At 42.4% G+C, this 19,465-nt stretch overlaps 1 protein-coding gene across 4 annotated transcripts in view; it reads left to right on the forward strand.

The window, feature by feature from the left end:
- Nucleotides 1-11,390, forward strand: part of LOC119500897 (uncharacterized protein C21orf62-like) — a 30,654-nt gene extending 19,264 nt beyond the window's left edge. For all 4 annotated transcript variants that reach the window (XM_037790893.1, XM_037790895.1, XM_037790892.1 and 1 more), the window contains one exon: nucleotides 9,899-11,390. In XM_037790893.1, the coding sequence (XP_037646821.1) occupies nucleotides 9,963-10,730 (768 nt within the window). In that variant the 5' untranslated portion in view covers nucleotides 9,899-9,962 and the 3' untranslated portion in view covers nucleotides 10,731-11,390. The remainder of the gene's footprint in view (nucleotides 1-9,898) is intronic.
- The last annotated feature ends 8,075 nt before the right edge of the window (nucleotides 11,391-19,465 follow it).

Here is a 19,465-nt window from a genome sequence, read left to right on the forward strand (position 1 = left end):
TAGAGAGAGAGAGGAAGGGAGGATTAGGGTGGGTGCCTGCGGTGGAGCATGATGTCAGAGGAATGCGTTGAGCCTCTCCTTTAACAAGCTGGAGCCGTGTGGAGCGCCGGCCACCTCGCGCTCTTTCTCACACACAAACATCTCTCACCCTGTTTAACTCTCTTTCTGTCTGCCGTACGCGCACGCACACACACACACACACACACACAGGATCAGAATCAGAAAGGCATAGCATAATGAACTTTTTATTCAATAGACACACTTCAAGCAAGTTTATGTGGTACATTTCTTCTCACATAAATGCTTTAGAATAAGATTCAAATACATACGTATGGTATGAAATCATAATATAATTCATATATAATATCACATTGTCATAGCTAAGTATTGAGGAATGTGTTTTTATGTGGTAGATTTTCATCTTTGTTCAGCCCTCCCTCCCAGCATCCGGTCCTGCAGCTGGAGCTTGTTGCAGGGATTACAGAGATGGAGACGGAGGACAGGGAAGCAAAAGGGGGGAGAAAAAGGAGGAGTGGTGAAGAGAGCAAGGACAGACAGATGGTAAAAGAGAGAAAGTGACATGTATAACGTGTGGGAGAGCCAGACGCTGCTGGGAACAGCTGGAAAGACGATGACTAATATTAGCAGTGAGGTAAGACGGTGGAGGATGGAGAGGACCGGCTGTGTGTATGGAGGGCAGCTGCTACTGTAAACCAACCACAGTGAAGTCAAGTGTATTTATAGCAGCATAGTCATGACACCAGAAATGGGACTTTAATGCCAAATTTGTAGTTTAACCCCTTAACATCTACTTTCCCTGCTCTTTTTCCCCTCATTATGTACCTCTAAGGTTAAAATCTAATTATTACCCTCAGCATGTTGTGTATTAGGTGGAAGATTTAAAATCCCTAAATAAAAACAAATAAAAGAAGATAAAATATACAATGAAAAAAACCTGAGTGGAAACATTGCGAACAAGTTTTTCCACTTGGCTGAGGTGGAAAGTTGGTGTATCGATAAAAGCAAAATGAGAAGTGCAATGGAAACAGACTTAGTGACTAAATCATGTTGTACACAAAGCACACGTCATGCAGTGGCCTCTAACATTAGTGAAAAGTTGCTTTAACTGGGTGGAAATGTCACCGTTATTTTGTATGTAAAGCAGAAAAGGGGAACAACATCACACACAGTGAAGTACAAATTCTAACTCACACAGGCACCGACTCTGAACTCATGGGTAATACTCTCCTCCAATCATGCGCACGCATACACCCACTGAAAATTCACAAAAGTATAGCCGGCCAATCAGGACGCGCCTACCCGAATAAGTGCGTACCCCCACAGTATATAAGGCAGCACACGCCGCTGTCCGTCATCCTTTTTCTCTTCATCGAACGGCCCGCTGACCGCTCATCTCCACGGATGAAGATGGAGATTCAAGAACCTCGTCAGTGCTCGTCATGTCCCGGCCTCATTGCTGGGACGGATCTTCATGACACCTGCTCATGTGCCCCGGTGCAGTCCACGGCGAGAGCGGCGTTCAGCAGTCACCAGCCTGCCAAGCACTGGCCAAGATTCAACGCAGCAGTGGTGGAATCACTTCAAGTGGAATCACGCTTCGTTGTGATGACAGCAAGCCGGTGCTCAAGATCGATTCCTTTGAGGTTCCCGCCCTGGGCGCTAATGTTCCACTGCAGTTCACATCAGCAGATGATCATGATGATGACAATATCTCATTGGTGTCCTGTACATCAGCATCCCGTGGAAGTCTACCGCCAGCATCTCTCCATTGGGACTTCCCGCTATAGTGATGACCACTGCAGTAGAGCGTGTTGGGCTATAGCTGCCCCCGCCGCTTTTCCACCCAAGATTGTGAGCCATCACTGCCGTGGCTTTTACGGCCCGGGTCGCTCAGTTCACGGGGTTCCTACGCAGTGTGAAACAAGTATGGAATTTGATTTTAGTAATTTCCAGGTCTGGATAAGAATGGAAAAAAGAAAAGAGAGTTTGGGAAAAAAACATTTCTGTTTCCAGACTGTTGCCCCTAGTCTGTTTTCTAAAATATAAAATTCAGAATTTATCAAAATAAATTGATCATACAAGCAGAGTGTTTTTCATGGTGTTTGGAGCAGCCAGTGCAGCCAAAATGTTTACTACTGTGTGAGTGTGTGCGGGCAAGGAGTAGGCTATGGCGTGCGACTTAAGGCACACTCCTACACAGAGCTGCCTCTATATGCCTGTATGTCACAGCCAGGGCTGGCGCGTCCGTATTGGTAAACTAGGCAGTTGCCTATAGTGTGACACATGGCAAGGGCCAACTATTCATTACAGGCAAAATAACATAATAATATAATAATAAAACATAACCAAAAGCTGCAGGCTGACAGCACGGAGCAGAACGCTGCCTGTCTGACTGGGACAATCTAATAGTTTACATATTGAGGGGGAATACGAGCGGCCCTTCCCAATTTGGACTGATTCTCATTTTGGTTGAAATTATGATGAATGATCAGCTCAGTCATTTTCATCCTGAATGTGACAAACTGAAGGTCTTCAGCATCACCAGATACTGTATATATCACAAAAACTGTTAGTGTTAAAATTACTGCCCAATATTTTTCGGGCGTTCGCATAAAAAGCCTCTCCATCTCAAAGTCCCTGGATGGATTTCTCCCCCGGCCTTCCCCTCTTGTTAATAGATGGGCGGCATAATTGTTTTTCACCTAGAGCGGCATTACCCCAAGTGCAAGATGTTTGACAGTGGAACGTCAAACCAACTTTCTTCATAGCGCTGTGGACTGAACGGCCACAACGGGTAAATGCAGGTTTTCTGAGGGCTGGCTCGACGATCCCAAACACAAAGCCAGGTTGCTTAACAATTCCAAATGTGAAAAGAGAGCTGGATGCAAAACTTTGTGTAAAATCGTTTGACATCTCAGCTATGAGGGAGGCGCCAAAGCATTGTAGTCTTGTCACAGCATCCTCTGCTCCCCGAGTCACAAAGTTACAAAGTCAAACATGGCCTGAAAAATCTACCGAGAAGGCTGGAAATTTGAGTCTGGAAACGATGGAATTTTTAAATGGAAAATGTGTAGGAACCTTTAGTTCAGGCGGCTTTCGTCTCGCCCCCTCTACCAGATATCTGGCAGGGTGTCGAGGTGTCCTGGCAGCAGCCACCTGCTTCCACAGACAGGAAGCCTCTACCGCCGCTGCTGCATGATATTATATTTATAATATTTCAACTGGGGGCACAGCTGGCTGCAGCTGGTAACAGTCTGGGTGTGCCACACCGTCTCAGACTGACATTTTGACCGCAGCATCGGCCGAATGATTAATCTGATTCAGAGTGTTTCGACGGCTGGGGGGCCGTGTGATGTCTCTGGCCACTGTAGGCTCTTGCTATGTGTGGCCGGGACTCACCACCCTCCAGAGGAAGGACCAGGATGATCTCCTAGGAGCCCCCATCGCCACATAAGGGCTCTTTGGATAGATTTCATTGCTTCATCACTCAGCGCTTTAAACGTCTGGATGAGGAGGAATCACAGCTCAGCCATCACCTGCTGCTCGCTCACCCTCAGATGAAACATGAGGCAAAGGTGAGGAGGAGAGCATCGGCGATGCAGAGCACCCACACCTCCTGCCACCTCCACTTCTCAGGCTGCCTCGGCAGAGGCCTAAACGGTGCCTGAACCGATACTGTTTAAAATTAGACGGTCGACGACATTAAACAATGGCATTTTTATTTATTGCTAAGGCGAATTTGAACTTGAAATTGATCAAGAGAGCACTAGCACTGCCGGGCTCTCAAATGTCACGCCAAAGAACGTCTTGTGTTCGCGCTGATAGGCCATTAATGCCTCATCAGTCTCCATCCGTTTAGCGTATTGTGATGGCTGTGTTTCCATAGCGCAGCAAGTACATCAGTCGATATGCAGCCTCCACACACACAGTTACAAACTTCATAAAACTGGTATACTCTTAGCAGTGTAAAATGTGCTATTTTCATATGATTTCTATTTTTAGAAAAACTATTTTCACGCTGCCTCCCGATGCAGTAATAGTCCATGGAGGAGCAAAAGTATGTTATGAATTTTGGAAATGATTACATCCATCTTTTTTCAATACATTTTGACTTTTGGACTGAAGACTGAGGCGATTACAGAGAGAGAAAGAGAGAGAGAGAGAGAGAGAGAGAGAGGGAGAGAGAGAAGGTGAACTGCACGCAATGTTTCTGTAAGTTATCAATAATAATAATTAGAACGTCAACGTTGTGAATGAAGCACTCAAACTATCCCTTTAAAGTGTGTGCAGCAACCATTTCTTCCTGCCAAGAGGGTTTTGGCGAAATACCGGTCTTTGGCGCACTCACTCATGAAGTTGGTCTTGCAGAGTGTCAGGAGACAACGCCCGATGATGTGTGCCTCCTCCCCGCAGTGGGAACCGCCATTGGGGCTCGAGGCCTTGGTGAAGGGTTCCTTTGAGCATCTGGAGCGTTCCTCTCTGAAGGAGTTGTCATTCAAGACAGCTTTGCTGCTTGCACTGACCTCAGCCAAGAGAGTGTGTGCACTAACCTTCCTGTCAGTGCAACCCAGTTATTTGATGCTTCGTGGTGACCGCAGCGGGCCCTATACCCTCAGAGCTAATCCCTCCTTTGTTCCCAAGAACTGAAGGAGTTAATTACTTATACACTTCATGTGTACGTAGGGGCAATCTGGACTGGCAGTAAGCAATACACAGACCATGAAGCACTGCAGACAGGAGCTTTTAGTCTTCTCCAAGCCAGTGCTTGTTAATTACTTATATCATAATATTTATATCCTATTCCTATCCTATATTACTCACTCACATATCTCAATATGCATATCTCACTTTCCTGACGATAATGGTGTGTTCACACCAAATGTGAAGCAAAGTTTGACATTTACGATACAATTACACACAAAGTCATTAATGCAAAGACGCAAATATTCACGGTGGGCGACGCGATTAGACAGAATTCACATCATTTGCGTGAATTGAAATATTTCAATTTAAGCAAGAAATTTGCATGACGCTGTGCTCCGAAAGCCTATCAGCGTTGAGATTCTCTTCCTGACGTCAGTGACATCCTGATGTCCTGACGTCACTGACGTCCTGACTTCCTGACGTTGTTGAATCAGAAATGTAGGAAAAAAATATTGCAGCCGTCTGTGGGCACCCAGAGCTACGACAGTACATCATAGTAACGATGATGATCCATGGTCTGTCTATCGTATAAACAACATTGCTGCTGTGTTTATGTCAAGATGACATTCTTTTGAGTGTTGTTGGAGCAGCTACAATGTTAGCATAGCCTAGCACTGATCTGAACTCTAAAAAAAACAAGCATTTTAAAAGTTGGTTGCTTTTCTTATTGCAGACAGACCTGACAAAACATGAATTCAGACTTTTGACACATCGGCATCATTATGTCAATATTTCAGCATCCTTTTAATCCCTCTATTGCAATTAAATCTCAGGAAAATCAGTTTATTTTGGATTCACAATGCTGTAGAAAACCAGATTAATTCAGCCGATTTTGCTGCTAAATACAGTGAATACAGCTTGGTGAAATTCACAGAGCGCCTCCGGATGATGTTATGAACCCAGAAATGACAGCGTTCTGTTTTCCAATGTATATGGGACTTCCACAACATGTACAAATCAGCAATAGTGGTTATTTAGTCCTTTTTACACGGCTTTGTTGAATACTTAATTCTGATTGGTCAATCACGGCGTTCTACGGTCTGTTATTTCTTTATAGAAGACCATTGCTATGTATAACAGACTGTTGCTATGGGAGTAGTTCTGATTTCGGACTCTGGAGGACCATTTTTGTGTCAAATGATTGATTACTTAAGTAAGTAGCCGTGTAACAAGCAGGATTATGTACAACAAGCCGATCATTTTTGTGAACCCCTGTCAGGCTTTATTTCACAACAATGGCTCGCTGTACATTATCCCTTACATGGTACATGGGATGAAATGTTGTAGGTATCTACATGGAGGTAAGACGCCCTCCTCTGTGGCGTGTCTAGTATGAGTAACATAAGGCAAAAAATTTGCTTTGAGTTTGGTGTGAACACAGCATAAGATATTGCAAAAACATCAACAGTAACATTTATCAGTAATATACACAGTAAAACCGGACAATACACATCCACTTTTACTCCTGCAATAAATTTCATTAACATGTACACACATTCTTACTACACTTATTCATCCCTAGCTTACCACACCAATACAACCTTCCTAAAACTTTCCCAGATGCCACACTGTCTCATACAATGTCAGCAGATGAACACTGTGGCAGCGACTGACTTCATAACTCTTCTTGTGCTACTGCTGCACTACATGTTGGCGTTTATCATTATCCTGTAATTGCAACTTGTAGCCACAGCAGTTTAGCAAATGTTACATAGTCTCGCTTCAAGTATTAAGAAAACTGTCAATATGCTTTTCATTAATGGCCAAGCACTTAGCAGAAGATTCTAAAGTAAAATATCTTGTTCTTATGTTGGACTGTAAAATTGGATTCAAACTATTATCTGTACCTAAGAAGTTTGGACACTTTCAGTGTGCGATTTTGTGCTTTACGATGAATAGTGCACTAAACAATAAAAGTAAGGACAAGAGGTTAAAATTCTACAATTCTTTCAAAATTCTGCATACTCAGGGAACATATCTATAAATAATGTCCCATGTGACGAGCAAACAGGCTGCAGAGAAAGGGGAAGTGCTTCCTGGATACACAAAGTGTAGAGGCACCTCAGACAGATACAAATGTGCGTACCGTATGCCTTTTTAAACCCGCTTATTATTTTCGTGGTTATCCCGACTGTCTGCAGTCCAGTTTCACATGAGTGAGGAAAAGGCTTATTGAGAAAGTGGTCAAGGCCAATGAGCCAAATCCCACACAGCATATAAATGCACACACAGTCACTGAGTGAATGTTTTAGGGTACATTACATGTTACATGCTACATCACTCCCCAAACTCACTGTAGACATACATTGGTTTCAGAATCAGGTTTACTGCTAAGTAGGTTTTCACATACAATAAAAACTATTGAAAATATATTAAAAATACCAAATATATCCGTTTTTAAAAAATAGCGTACATTGTTTAAAATGAAGAGGATGGAATGTGTAAATGTGCAAAAAATGACAGTATAAAGAATATATGCAATGTACACAGATAATAATCCAGAGTCAGAAACAGGGTCTGAAATTAGCACCCGCCAAATGCGGGTAAATTGTTGGCAGTGGCGGATAAATCGTCAGGCCATCCGTCACTTTGGCAGACAGGGAAAACGCTAGGGGTGGGAAGAGAGAACCGTAGTTATACAATTCATTGGCATCTCATGCCTCTGTGACTAGCGATTCCTCTGTATTGATGCTTTTTGACAGTTAAGCATGCACAATGACGCATACGTTACATACATCACATACATCACTTTGTTTGGGACCGGAGCCACGGTGGAGAGAACAAAAAAACGCCCAAAAGCGTGGAGCTACTAAACCTGAGGGGACGCACCTTATTTTCTCCTTGATAATGTGACACGGTGAACAACAAATCCGTGTTGAAATCAGCAGGAGGAGAGTTAGTAACGTTACCTGTTAGCAGCCGGTGTGCAGCACAGTCCTGCTTGGCTAAATAATGTAGCTACTAACGTTAACGGAGGTGCCATTGAGTTATTATTATGAGGCGAAGCAAAGTAAAGTAAAGTACTGTGTACAGTAGCCTCACACCCCACAAAAATAGGGCTCCCCCAGAAGCTAGACAGATAGATAGATAGTAACTTTATTGATCCCGAGGAAAATTCAAGTTTCCAGCATTACAGTTCCATAGTGTAAACATATTAGTAAAAAACGGCACAATTAAGTAGTACACTTATTAGTAAAAAGACACAAGTAAGTAATACACAGTATAAAAAAATATACCAGATATAAAAATAACAGGAGATGAAGAAACTGTTAAGAATGAATATAGTGCAGGGTAACAACTGAGATACAGGACTAATAAAAATGTGAATATAGTGCAGAAGAAACTGTTAAAAATGAATATAGTGCAGGGTGACAACTGAGATACAGGACTATTACAAACGTGAATATAGTGCAGAAAGTGATATAGTGCTGGATAGGAGATACGGAATATAATGCGGGATAAGAACTGAGGTAGAGAAGTTTTTTTTTTAAATCGACTAAAGTGCAGAATAAAGCTGTACATTATTTGTAGAATACAGTAAAACCAGTATATAAGGGTGCAGAGCAGAGCTGTTTGTAGTGTGCAGAATTAAAAAGTAGCTCAGTCTATTAAAGTGTGCTGCATTAACTTCGTCCCCCTCCTCCCTAGAGAGGTGTTGTACAGTTTGATCGCTCGGGGGACAAAGGATTTCCTGAGTCAGTCTGTGTAATTCTGAGTCTGTCAGTGTAATTCGAACACTGGAATTTACCATGTATATAATGTTTTTATGTGAAATATATCGAACATTGAATGACTTCAGATCTAAAATGTTATTCCTTCATTTAGTGCAGAGATCTGAAAAGTGGCAGATCAAAAAAAGGTACAAAGGTAAAAAAAGGTCATTTCAGACCCTGGTCAGAAACAAAGGAAGCCTTCAGCGGCACCATCTTCTTTCTATCAATACTAACAAACAAAAGGGTGACTTTAATAACTTTAGTGAACACTAAGATATAATAAATGGAAGTCACACTAATAAACTGCAGTACTGACAGTCAGTAGGGTGGCGGTGTCAACTCATTCACTCACACCTACCGATAGCCCACTGAAAGTACATCCACATCTACACTACTTAGTAATGTTACATCAGCATTATAGCTTGCCTGTTTATAAATGTCAGCCTGCCTTTTTCCATGGTTTGTCCCAGCTGTTTTGTTGCTACTTCCTGTCTAATCCGCAGAAGGATTTTAGATCAATGTATTCCATAAATCTGTTACTTTCTTACTTTCCAGCATGAGTAATGTTGGCAAACAAAAATTGCAGTACTACTGTTTTTATCACAGAAAAAAGATTTTGAACGAATATATACTGTATATATATATAACAATAACGATCTAAAATGTAAAAATGGTGTCTTTGGTACCAAATGCGTCACATGTATTTTGGACGGATGATGGATCAGGCCTGTTTTTCAACAATCAAGTAGACTTTGTCCAACCTTTACTGGAAAGTCCTCCTCCCTTTCAAAGAAAAAAAAAGTGTGGGGAAAAGTTGACTCTGGAAGTCAAGACTGCTTATTCAGTCCACTTTTCCACCGTCCCTGGATGGGGGAAATAAAGAGGCCAGTGTTTCATTTACTCCTGAACATTTAATGTGACTGTGCCGCTGCCTATTTCACCACATCGCAGCGTGGCGCAGGAACTTTTACAAGCAGCCGTACGCCATCCGCAGTAGCCTGGGGCCTGGAAGGACCTCTCCCCAGTAAAATTGGAGAGCAAAAAATAAGTGGCTCAATTATGTGTGTGTGTGTGTGTGTGTGTGTGTGTGTGTGTGTGTGTGTGAGAGAGAGAGAGAGAGAGAGATAGAGAGAGAGAGAGAGAGAGAGGGCTGGACTGGAAATAAAGAGCTGAATTCAGTTGGTTGTTGGTCTTAAGCTGGCCTCCACATGTTGTAAAAATACAGTTTAGAAGCAGGTTACTATAGGGCACAGAGAGAGAGAGAGAGTTTCTTTGTGTGTCATGTGCTTTTAGTGAAGTACTGGAGTGAGTCATAGTGGGGTGAATAAATCTGGGATACTGCTGAGCTCTGGTCTTTGATGAGAGTTAATGTCAACATCTAAATTCTCAGTCCTCTGTCTGTACACCATTCATTACTTGTACATGTGCATGCTAACTTTACTCTTTCTATCCGCTTACAGCTTCGCCCATGTCTCCACAATCCGGTCTCTCCACTTGGTGAAGATGTAGTCTCTTCTGATCTCCATGGAGATGTCTCCAAACACTGTCTCCTCTGTCTCGTTGCCATGGTCACTGTGGTTGCTGTTCTTCCTGACCCCCATCCCTCGGACGACGAGCTCTGCCCCCGACTCTGAAACTCCCCTGCCGGTCAACACCACGCTGTTGTTCGACAGCGGCTCCCCGCCGGGCCACAACCTGCGGAACTGCAGCTGCTCCGTGCCCGTCCGGGACTGTGACGAGGCTCTGGCCAACTCGCTGTGCAGATGCCATACTGTTTTGCGCTCCGCTCTGCCCCCCGCTGGGCTCAGAGAACCCAAACGACTCGCCGTGTGGGTGAAGGAGCTTTGGGTTCTGGAGGAGCTGCTGAACGGAAGCACGGTTTGCCATTTGCGGTTGTCTTTTTGTGGAATAAAACCGATGGACAGTCAGTACCTGGCTCTGCTAGGCCTACGGACCCTACGGATCCACAGCGCAGCACCAGAGGCTCCCTACCCCGACCAGGAAATTACTATCTCCCTTGCAGGAGGGGTTGCAGCGGAGCTAGACGCCTTGTCCTTTGACTTCTCCTCTTTCTTCCACATGACCTTTCTGGATGTAGCAGTTCTCAACGGGCTCTCGGCCCTAAAGGCGTACAGTGTGGTGGGACCACCTGCTCACAGCCTCTCCCAGCAGTTCCCCCACCTCGCCTTGCCCCTCGCTCTGCCATCTTCTGCTACTCCTGATGACCCTACGGACCCCAGCGAGCAGGCTGCAGAGACTCTGCAGAACCTGCTTATTACGTTTGTCTACTAACAACAATAAGTTCACAGTCATGGTCTGGTTTGCAGTATACAAGTGACAAATGATGCACAGGAATTACATGGGTTGTCTCCAATTCCTGTGCATCATTTGTCACTTGCTGGATGTTTTTTTGTTCTCCTTTTGCATAGAAAAAGTTGCACATGTAGAATATAATAACTTTTGGTATGACTGGCTGCTGTACGGTCAGTCTGGCCCAAAGGTGGCTTTGACGTTGTTCTCACCCTGATGCATTGCATTGACTTCAGAACTGTGCGTACGTGGGTACTACACTCCTTCTGATGCTGCTTTTCCATCTCTGAAAGGAATTTTCTGAGAAATGTTCTGCCCGGACAAGCACAAGCTTTTGGGAATGTTTACACCAGCTACAATTTCAAGTCTTACTACAGCATATTTTTGGTATCATCCCATAACATAAGTAGTGTTGATTTTGCTAACAGGAAGCTGTAACGACCCTGATTCTCACGTCACAAATGATCTGCTCTGGTCAGAGGCGACGCTTTACTTGTGCTCATTTTCTGGAACTGTGGCCCATATCAACACCACGGGGACACGGTGTGTTTACATGCATAACTATTATCTCATAGCCTTGTTATGGCTATATACAGGTGATCGTTTTACATTCTGTACAGATTCTGATTACAAATGTTAGCACCACTTAAAACTGAAGTAGGTGAGATTGGAGCATATATGATTAACAAAAGTTATTTTTATAAAACGGTCGCTATATCGTGACAGTAGTACATGAAACAGGTAACCTGAAAAAAATCATGTGTCTCTGTGTCCTCCGGTGCTCCTAACGGCATCTGCAAGATCTCACAGACCGGGGGAAAACAAGCAGTAAGAGCTGATCTGAGGTCCGCTTACCATGAGAGCCGGCTGTCAATCACTCGCGAACTCCGATCAAACGGTCAAACTACGCAGCGCTGATCAAATATGAATCAATATTCTGTTACGTTAATGCCTATTTCTCGCCCAAAATGTTTTCAGAATCATCTTGTAGTGCACGGTTTAGCTGTAAACTGTAAGCTGTGACGCCGCCGCCATTGTGAAATCTGGTGAAAGAACGCCAAGTTCCGGTCACATGACTGGAGCACAGCCAATAGGAACTCTCTCTCTCTCTGAAATGACCTGTGATTGGTCAAAGTCTCCCGTTACGGGCTAGATTTTCTAAAGCCTGAAAACAGAGCCATGAGGAGGAGCAGAAGTCTAGTTTTCTCTCAGAACTCTTGAATTACAATATGCTGAAAGGTTATTATGGAATTTTTTTCCCAATGATGCCAAAAATATACTGACTACTGCCACTTTAAGTCACCCAATAATTGAATTCAATAAAACACACTTCATAAAGGGGTTGAAAGTAGTAACCGATGGCATAAATGGTTAACAAACCGTTAATTAATGCTTTATAGATCACAGGGCTGTGAAACGACTTGAAACAGTCTATTGTGCTTGTATACTGTACATTTTGAATTCATTACAGTTTGATTATTTAATATCTTCCCATGTTCCAACAGAGGTTCAAATTTTTGTATTATATATAATGACTTTCACGTGATCTATAAAGTATTAGTAAATTATTTATTAACCATTAATAAAGTAATTCATTACTAAGTGCAAACCCTTTAAAAGGGTGCCTTAGTAGAAGGTGGTACCCATATATCTTTATAGGGATGAATGACTCAATGGAAAAGGAGCTTATGCACAGTAAAAGTAAGCTGTTAACTTGGCTCAGTATTCAAGCTAATGTTAGCACATTCCAGCTATCGCATCAAACTTTCTAATAGTCTGGATGAGAGCTAAAACCTTTTACACATAACTCTTATATGGAGTATAGCGACTCCCAAAATCACTGGTCTGCAGACTAATATCAAAACACAAGTTACATATACAGTATACATCAGAGGTTATGGAGATCGCATTTCTGTGTCCACATCTGCCCTTCAGAATGGTGTTTCTGCATAATGTCGTTCCATCTGCCACCTTTCACATTTGATCCAGAAGGTCTCCAGACACACTCCGGTCTGATACGCCACCTGCTAGCTACAATATCCCGAGACAAACCGCACGCCTGTTCCCAGAGAGGGATGAGATGTTCCAGATTTTCTGCCAAGTGGGTGTTAGCTCTTTATCATCCAGGTGTTGTCAGATATATCAGGGACGCAGGATAGCATGGACAGTAGGGAGGAAGACTTTGACTAGACTTTGGCCACGCCAAACAGCTGCAGTTGTTTCTTGAGTTTTACATAAAAAATGCAGATGCTTCCATACAGGACACAAGGACTCACTGAATGGACCAATGCATAGACCACCACCATCATCAAAACACCACATGAGAAAATATATTTTGGAAGAATGGTGTTCATCCCTCCAGTGGAGTTCTAAAGATCTGGAGAATCTATGTTGAGGAGCATTGAAGCTAGATGTGGATGATGACAATCCTGTCCCCAGTTTAAGACCAGGACAAAGTCTGCTTACTCAATAGGGACCACCAGACAGATCCCAGTGGGACTCAGAGTCTTACAAAGTAACATGGAGTCAATAGGGGGCCCCCAGCCCTTTTTGCTTCCCCCTAGTTGGTTAACTTGGCCCTGGGTTAATGGGTGAAAAGATGTCTACCCACTTAGGTTAAAGGCCCCATATTGTAAAAAGTCAGATTTTTCATGTCTTTTATATTATAAAGCAGGTTTAAGTGTTATATAAATACTGTTAAACTATCAAAATGCTCAATATATGGAGAAATACACACAGCCCGTATTCAGAAATTGTGCGTTTGAAACAAGCCGTTAGGATTTCTGTCCATTTGTGATGTCACAAATATACAATATTTAGACCATTACACGGTTTTAAATATAAACATTCTAAATGTGTCCCAGTTTATTTCCTGTTGCAGTGTATGTAAATAACACCAGCTGACAGGAAGTAAACATGGACCTAAACTGTTGCCTAGCAACGTAATTCCGTTGAATTGCACAAAAACGGGAGTGTTTCAGAATTCAGGCAGACAGTATGAGGAAAATATTTTTTTATTTTTTTTTAACATTACAGCATGTAAACATGTTCTAGTAGAAACATAAAATACAAGTATGAACCTGAAAATGAGCACGATATGGGACCTTTAAAACCAGGCCACAATTGGTGAAATCTAAAGGGCTTTTTAGATGTCTGGGTTACGTCATCTAACAGCATTTCTATGGGTGGATTTCAACATGCAGCTGTTTACCTACGGTCTGCCGTCTCAATGATGGAGGTGCTGTGAGGAAATGAGAAAGCAAAGACACAAATGTCTGCTTCGGGGATCAATAAAGCATCATAATAGAATGTACTGTGACAGCTGACTGCAGTGAACACTGGCTGGAACTAATCCAAACAGTCCAGTATGGAGGTCAGAGTCTGCACCAGAGCTGGATGATACCATTGTGTCTGGGAGGGAGTGTTTGTGTTTGTGTGAGGATATTTAAAAAAGTAAATTATATCAAAAGTTGTCCCGATAAGGACAGCTGCCCGCGGCAAAAACACCGAAGAATGTATAAGAAAACAAAAACTGGAAGACAAGGACCGTGTCAGTCTGCTGTGGTACGAGCTGACGGAGAGGCGCAGTAGGCTCTCTGTTATGAAGGCTGCAAATCTGCTGCTGCGTTTTTCCAGCTGGTCTTATTGAGTGCAGATGGCCCTAATAAAAGAAGTTGTTTTGAAACAGGTTAAAATGGACGCCCAATGAACAAGAGTCCCAGGGTTAGGATCCTCTCTCGCCAGCCAACACATCTCACTCTGTTTGGATCAGAACAATGACTTTGACTGAGTCGGATGCAGCTATTTACCCGTTTAAAGCCAAGTTGGCAGGGCTCTGTGAGGGAAGAGGGGGGGAAGTGAAAGAGAAATTTGTTCAGAATCATGTTGACCTGACTGCTGTTTGTCAGAAGTCAATCTGAATTACCCTGAAGGGTCTGGGGTTTATGTTGTTTCTGGATAGTTTTTGCAGGACTAGCTAGAGGACTGTTTGAACTGTCTCTCTTGGTTTCATGCCGTCTTTCTCTTTCTGGTTCCAGCTCATATCCTGTGAGAGACTTTGTTAAAGCTGCTCTCACAAACACGATCCAGGGCCAACACTTCTGTTCCTGCAGATCATTCAATGACTGTTCTGGGTCTGTTTGTCTATGCGCGTGTCTGTGTGTGTGTGTGTGTGTGTGTGTGTGTGTGTGTGTGTGTGTGTGTGCGTGTGTGTGCGTGCGTGTGTGCGTGTGTGTGTGTGTGTGTGTGTGTGTGTGCATGCATGGGTGTGTCTTTGTGTTTGTGCATGTGCTTCAATATATCTCACTTTTGCCAACATCACAGTGAATTTGTCACTCATGATCATAGTTCCTTTAGATCAGATGATAGTAAGTTCTCCCCGAGGCAAATTTGTGATTTGTGATTTTGGGCTATATGAACAAAAACTGACTCGACTGTACTTGACTAGTACCGGTATCCATCACCGCTGCACAATAGTAGATGCAATCTGTTGCATTACGAGTGTTGAAACAAAGTTGCTAAGAAAACTTGTGCTGTATTACTTTAGAACTCCATAGTTGTCCAGTATTTTAGCTATCTACAACGCCGTTTTGAATTCATCCAGAGTTTTAAATCTGTTTCATAAATCCAAAAAGGAAGAAAGAAGTTCCTATTTTTTTTTTAAAGAGGAAGAGAGCAGAGTTCATACTTGCAGAACTTCTGCTGCTCAGTTACTCCCCACACAAAACACACTGGCTGAGGGACTTTGCACCATGTTTAGGACCTCATTCATATGCTATCAAGATGTGGTAATAATGAATCAGATAAATGGAACTTTAGATCATAGAAAAGCATATTTTGCATATTTGACATAACCCATAAGTCTCTGAAGGATCATTGTGACGTGTCTGTGCTCCGCTTAGTTTCTGTGATCAGCGGATTCTCTCACTCGTGTTTTTAATAAAGGAAACATGTTCCTTTAGTTTACTATCCATATTCTGAAAGTGCATCACTTGATATTAAAATTAGATTTCTATCAAATTTGAAACTGCAATAACTGATTTTTTAAGTCATAAGTCATGGCAAATGTAAGTCCTTATTCACTCTCCTTTTAGCTCTGGTCTCTACCAACTCCTGAGGGAAATATCTGTCTCTTTAGCTGCTAAATGCTCCATTATGTTCACCAGCTAGTCTCTCACCGTGTCTGTCTGCTGTCTGCTGGCAGGCAGGTAGTGTTCAGTGGTACTGGTCTCCTAAAAATTAGGTTCCCATTCAACAAAGCTACATTGTCAATGACGTCTCGAGTGAATGTATTTTCTCCTGAATTAGATTTGTTTTTGACAATAAGCTGCATTTAATCAATTTCCACGTTAAGTAGGGAGGCGGTTTGGGGTGGATGGGTGAATCAAACATGGGACTTTCCTCAGGAGGCCACTGTTTGTGTCCCTTGTGAAACACAAGTGAAACATAAGTAAATGTAAGTGGTACTTATTTTAACCCAAGCCATGGTCTTTTCTTTACTAAACCTAACCAAGTAGTTTTGTTGCCTAAACCTAAACGTAATTGACAATGTAGTTTCTAAACTGTTAAAGCAACACGAGCGGTTAAAACACTACAATGTTGATATGACACGTATCCGTGGTATGCAGAAATGTTCAATGCTACACTCTAAGAAAAGTCCTTAAAAATACGGGCCAATGTACCGTGTTAATATGAAGGAATTTTCTGTATCGATTTTTCTGTATCGAGTTTGTCCTGTATTTTTTAAATATGCATTGTGGGAACAAGAACCTCCGCTAGCGCGGAAGTTGGAAGAGGCAGAGACCATCACACAAAATTTAGTTGAAATTTAGAATTTGGAGAAACCTTTCTCACACTTCTGTGGTAAAAAAAATCAACAATTAATGTCTAACCAAAATGATTTATGTTACGGACTCAACGTTAGCTCAGTATCGTTTTGTTGGAAAGCTGTTTTGTTGTTTAGTTCAGCTGTTGTCGACCATTAACGTTACCAGATACGCCAGGAATATTTTGCTGTCTCATTTTGAGACTAACGCAAGTTTGGTATTGTAATTTATGATTTACTAAAGCTTATATTTTATACTTCAGTGGACGTCAGGTAGAGTTATCCCCAGTTTTAGCCTCAGGCGGACTGATAGGTAATGTATAAATGCTAGCGTTAGCGTCTGTTTTCCCTCCAGAATGTAAAGGTTGGGCCTGCTATTTGGCTTGGTTCAGAGGATATACTACATATTTACAGAATTTTCTGTTTTAGGATTAACAGAAGTGTCCGTGAATGGTGCATCCTGGAGGACATCCTGTAAATCAACAGAAATTTCCATTTTAGGGTTGAAGAAAATGTCCTGGTAATTTTCCGCCAGGACATTGTCTGCTTTTCTACGGATTTTTTTCTTAGAGTGTAACATTTTATTCTGGTGACTGGGTTGAGCTTTTTTTAGTGAAAACAGCCTCCAGCTTTTGCCAAAAACTACACTATGAGAGTGAATCAAAACAGTAACAAGGGAAAGTCACCAACGTGCAGTTAATGGCACTTTGTTTGAGTCCAGCTGTGGTGATTTAAACGTGATCTTGAACTTTTCCCCCGTTGACAACATCATAAAGACCTTACTGTGTTAGTCAATCTTTCTTTAGTTTGATGTAATCTTTGTTTTTCCCTGCATCCATCCTGGCACTGAATGCATTTTCTCACTGTGTCTTCAACACATGGGTATGGAAACAGGATGGTGACTAAAGCGCCTGGGCTTGGGAAGTTTTTTTTAAAAAAACACCCGTACCCCTTTTCAAGAAACAGGACTTAACTGTGGCTCTTTCTTTGTTGAATGGAAACACATTTCATTATGCAACTGGCTGAATTGAATTCCTGTGTAACTGCTGCGGGTGCCATCTGGTTTAGAAAAAAACAGCCAGTGCATGCCAAGTTCATTTGCTCTGTAAATAATAGAAGAGTTGGTACTGAAAAGCCTTCTGCACACCTTTCGGTTGCCTTTAAGCCAACATTCACACTCAGTATTCAGCACAGGAAAAGACTGGGAGCTCACCAACCCATAACATTGGTGCTCTTATACCGAGCATTTTGTGCAGCCAGAAATCCGCCTTTAGTCTCTCCCATCTGGTGAACGTGGTGATCACACACCTCCACAAGCCACCCTTTTAATGGTTTTCAGACAGGATGTTCAGAATAGGCCGCGGTACTTTGTGCTAATGCTCCCGTCAGCGCAACATCACACAGCCTTAAAACGTCTGGAACATTCCACCACAAAATGGGTGAGAATGAGATCACTGGGTTTTTTGGGTTTGACATCACTCTCTTGTGTTAGAGCCTCGACTTCCTTTTCTTTCCTTTTCTTCTCTCTCGATCTTCATTACAGCACCTTAAGTACTTGCATCAAGGAATGTAATTGTTCAAATGTAAATCACAGATGTGTTGTGATGATGTAACCCACGGCTATGTGCCTTTAGATGATTTGTACAAGTCGCAGCAGATCTGCATTTATTCGGCCTTTGACATGTCCGGCGGCTCATGGGTGAATCATGTACTGTTTAAGGAACAGATTGTGTATTTGGAAATAGCTTGGAAGGTTTGATTTGTATATTTTTTTTTATTTTATTTAAGCGAATTTCCGGAGCTTATTTGTGGAAAGACGATGTGGATTGTTTCTTTTGTCCACAAACTTTGTCCCTCTAGTCTGAGATAAAAATAATAATAAAAAAAAATACTGGTATTGTGGTTGTATTGTGTTAAAATCTTATTCCTACTCAACATCTTTACATAACAGAAGATTCTCCTCACTTGTTTTCACTTATCTCCATCTTTGTTGCCACAGCTTCATATAGCTGAGAATCCCACAGTGTTGCAGTGTGATTCTCTGTGGCTTTTCTGTCCTCATTTCAGTGTTTTTTTTTTTTTTTTGTTCAACCATTTTGCTGCTAAGCATGCTAAATATACATTTCTGTAAATTCCAAACATCGTGCCATATTTACAAAGTTGTGTATCTTATCTTTGTAAAGGATAAATCCGGTTTATTGCGTTCTTTTTGGCCATCATTTCCATCAGTCATGATGACACCGTATACTCACCAAAGTACTTGTTTAGATCAAGGCAACATCATACCAACAAAGTATAACAGGACAAGAAACACGAGCAGTCAGATTATTAGACAGGTTCTAAACAAGCCGACAGTTTAGCCGAGACTGTCCCTACTAGAGAAACAACGGCGTTGGCTCTTTAGAATGCCGCCAACCTTGTGGTTAAAGGACGACTACTCTACCTACTGAGCTACTGCTGCCATTACTAACCGTACCATAGTTTATTTGCCATGACCACAATCTCTCCTAACCTTAATCATGTCATAGCTGCCATATGCACATTGTGGGAAGGAAGAATTTTAGGGCGTATTCACACCTGCCTTGTTTAGTTTGGTTGAATAGAACTCTGGAGCGTTTACCCTGGAGCGTTCATCCTCTCGGTGCGGTTCGTTTTGGCAGATGTGAACGCAGCAATCGCACTTGGGGTGCTCACCAAAACAAGTGAAGGGGTGTTCTCGTTTCACTTCCAGATGAACTGCAGTATGGTTCGGTACGCTTCGTTTGTGGTGAGAACATGATCTGACCCCCCAACTTGAGAAAGCATTGCACTTTTTTGGATTAAACCAGCTCCGGTAGCAAGCTGCGCTCTGCATGTCAAAACCAGACACCATTACTACAGTAGAGCCTACGCT

The sequence above is a fragment of the Sebastes umbrosus genome, chromosome 13 (genome assembly GCF_015220745.1).
Source record: "Sebastes umbrosus isolate fSebUmb1 chromosome 13, fSebUmb1.pri, whole genome shotgun sequence".
Classification (NCBI taxonomy): Eukaryota; Metazoa; Chordata; class Actinopteri; order Perciformes; family Sebastidae; genus Sebastes; species Sebastes umbrosus.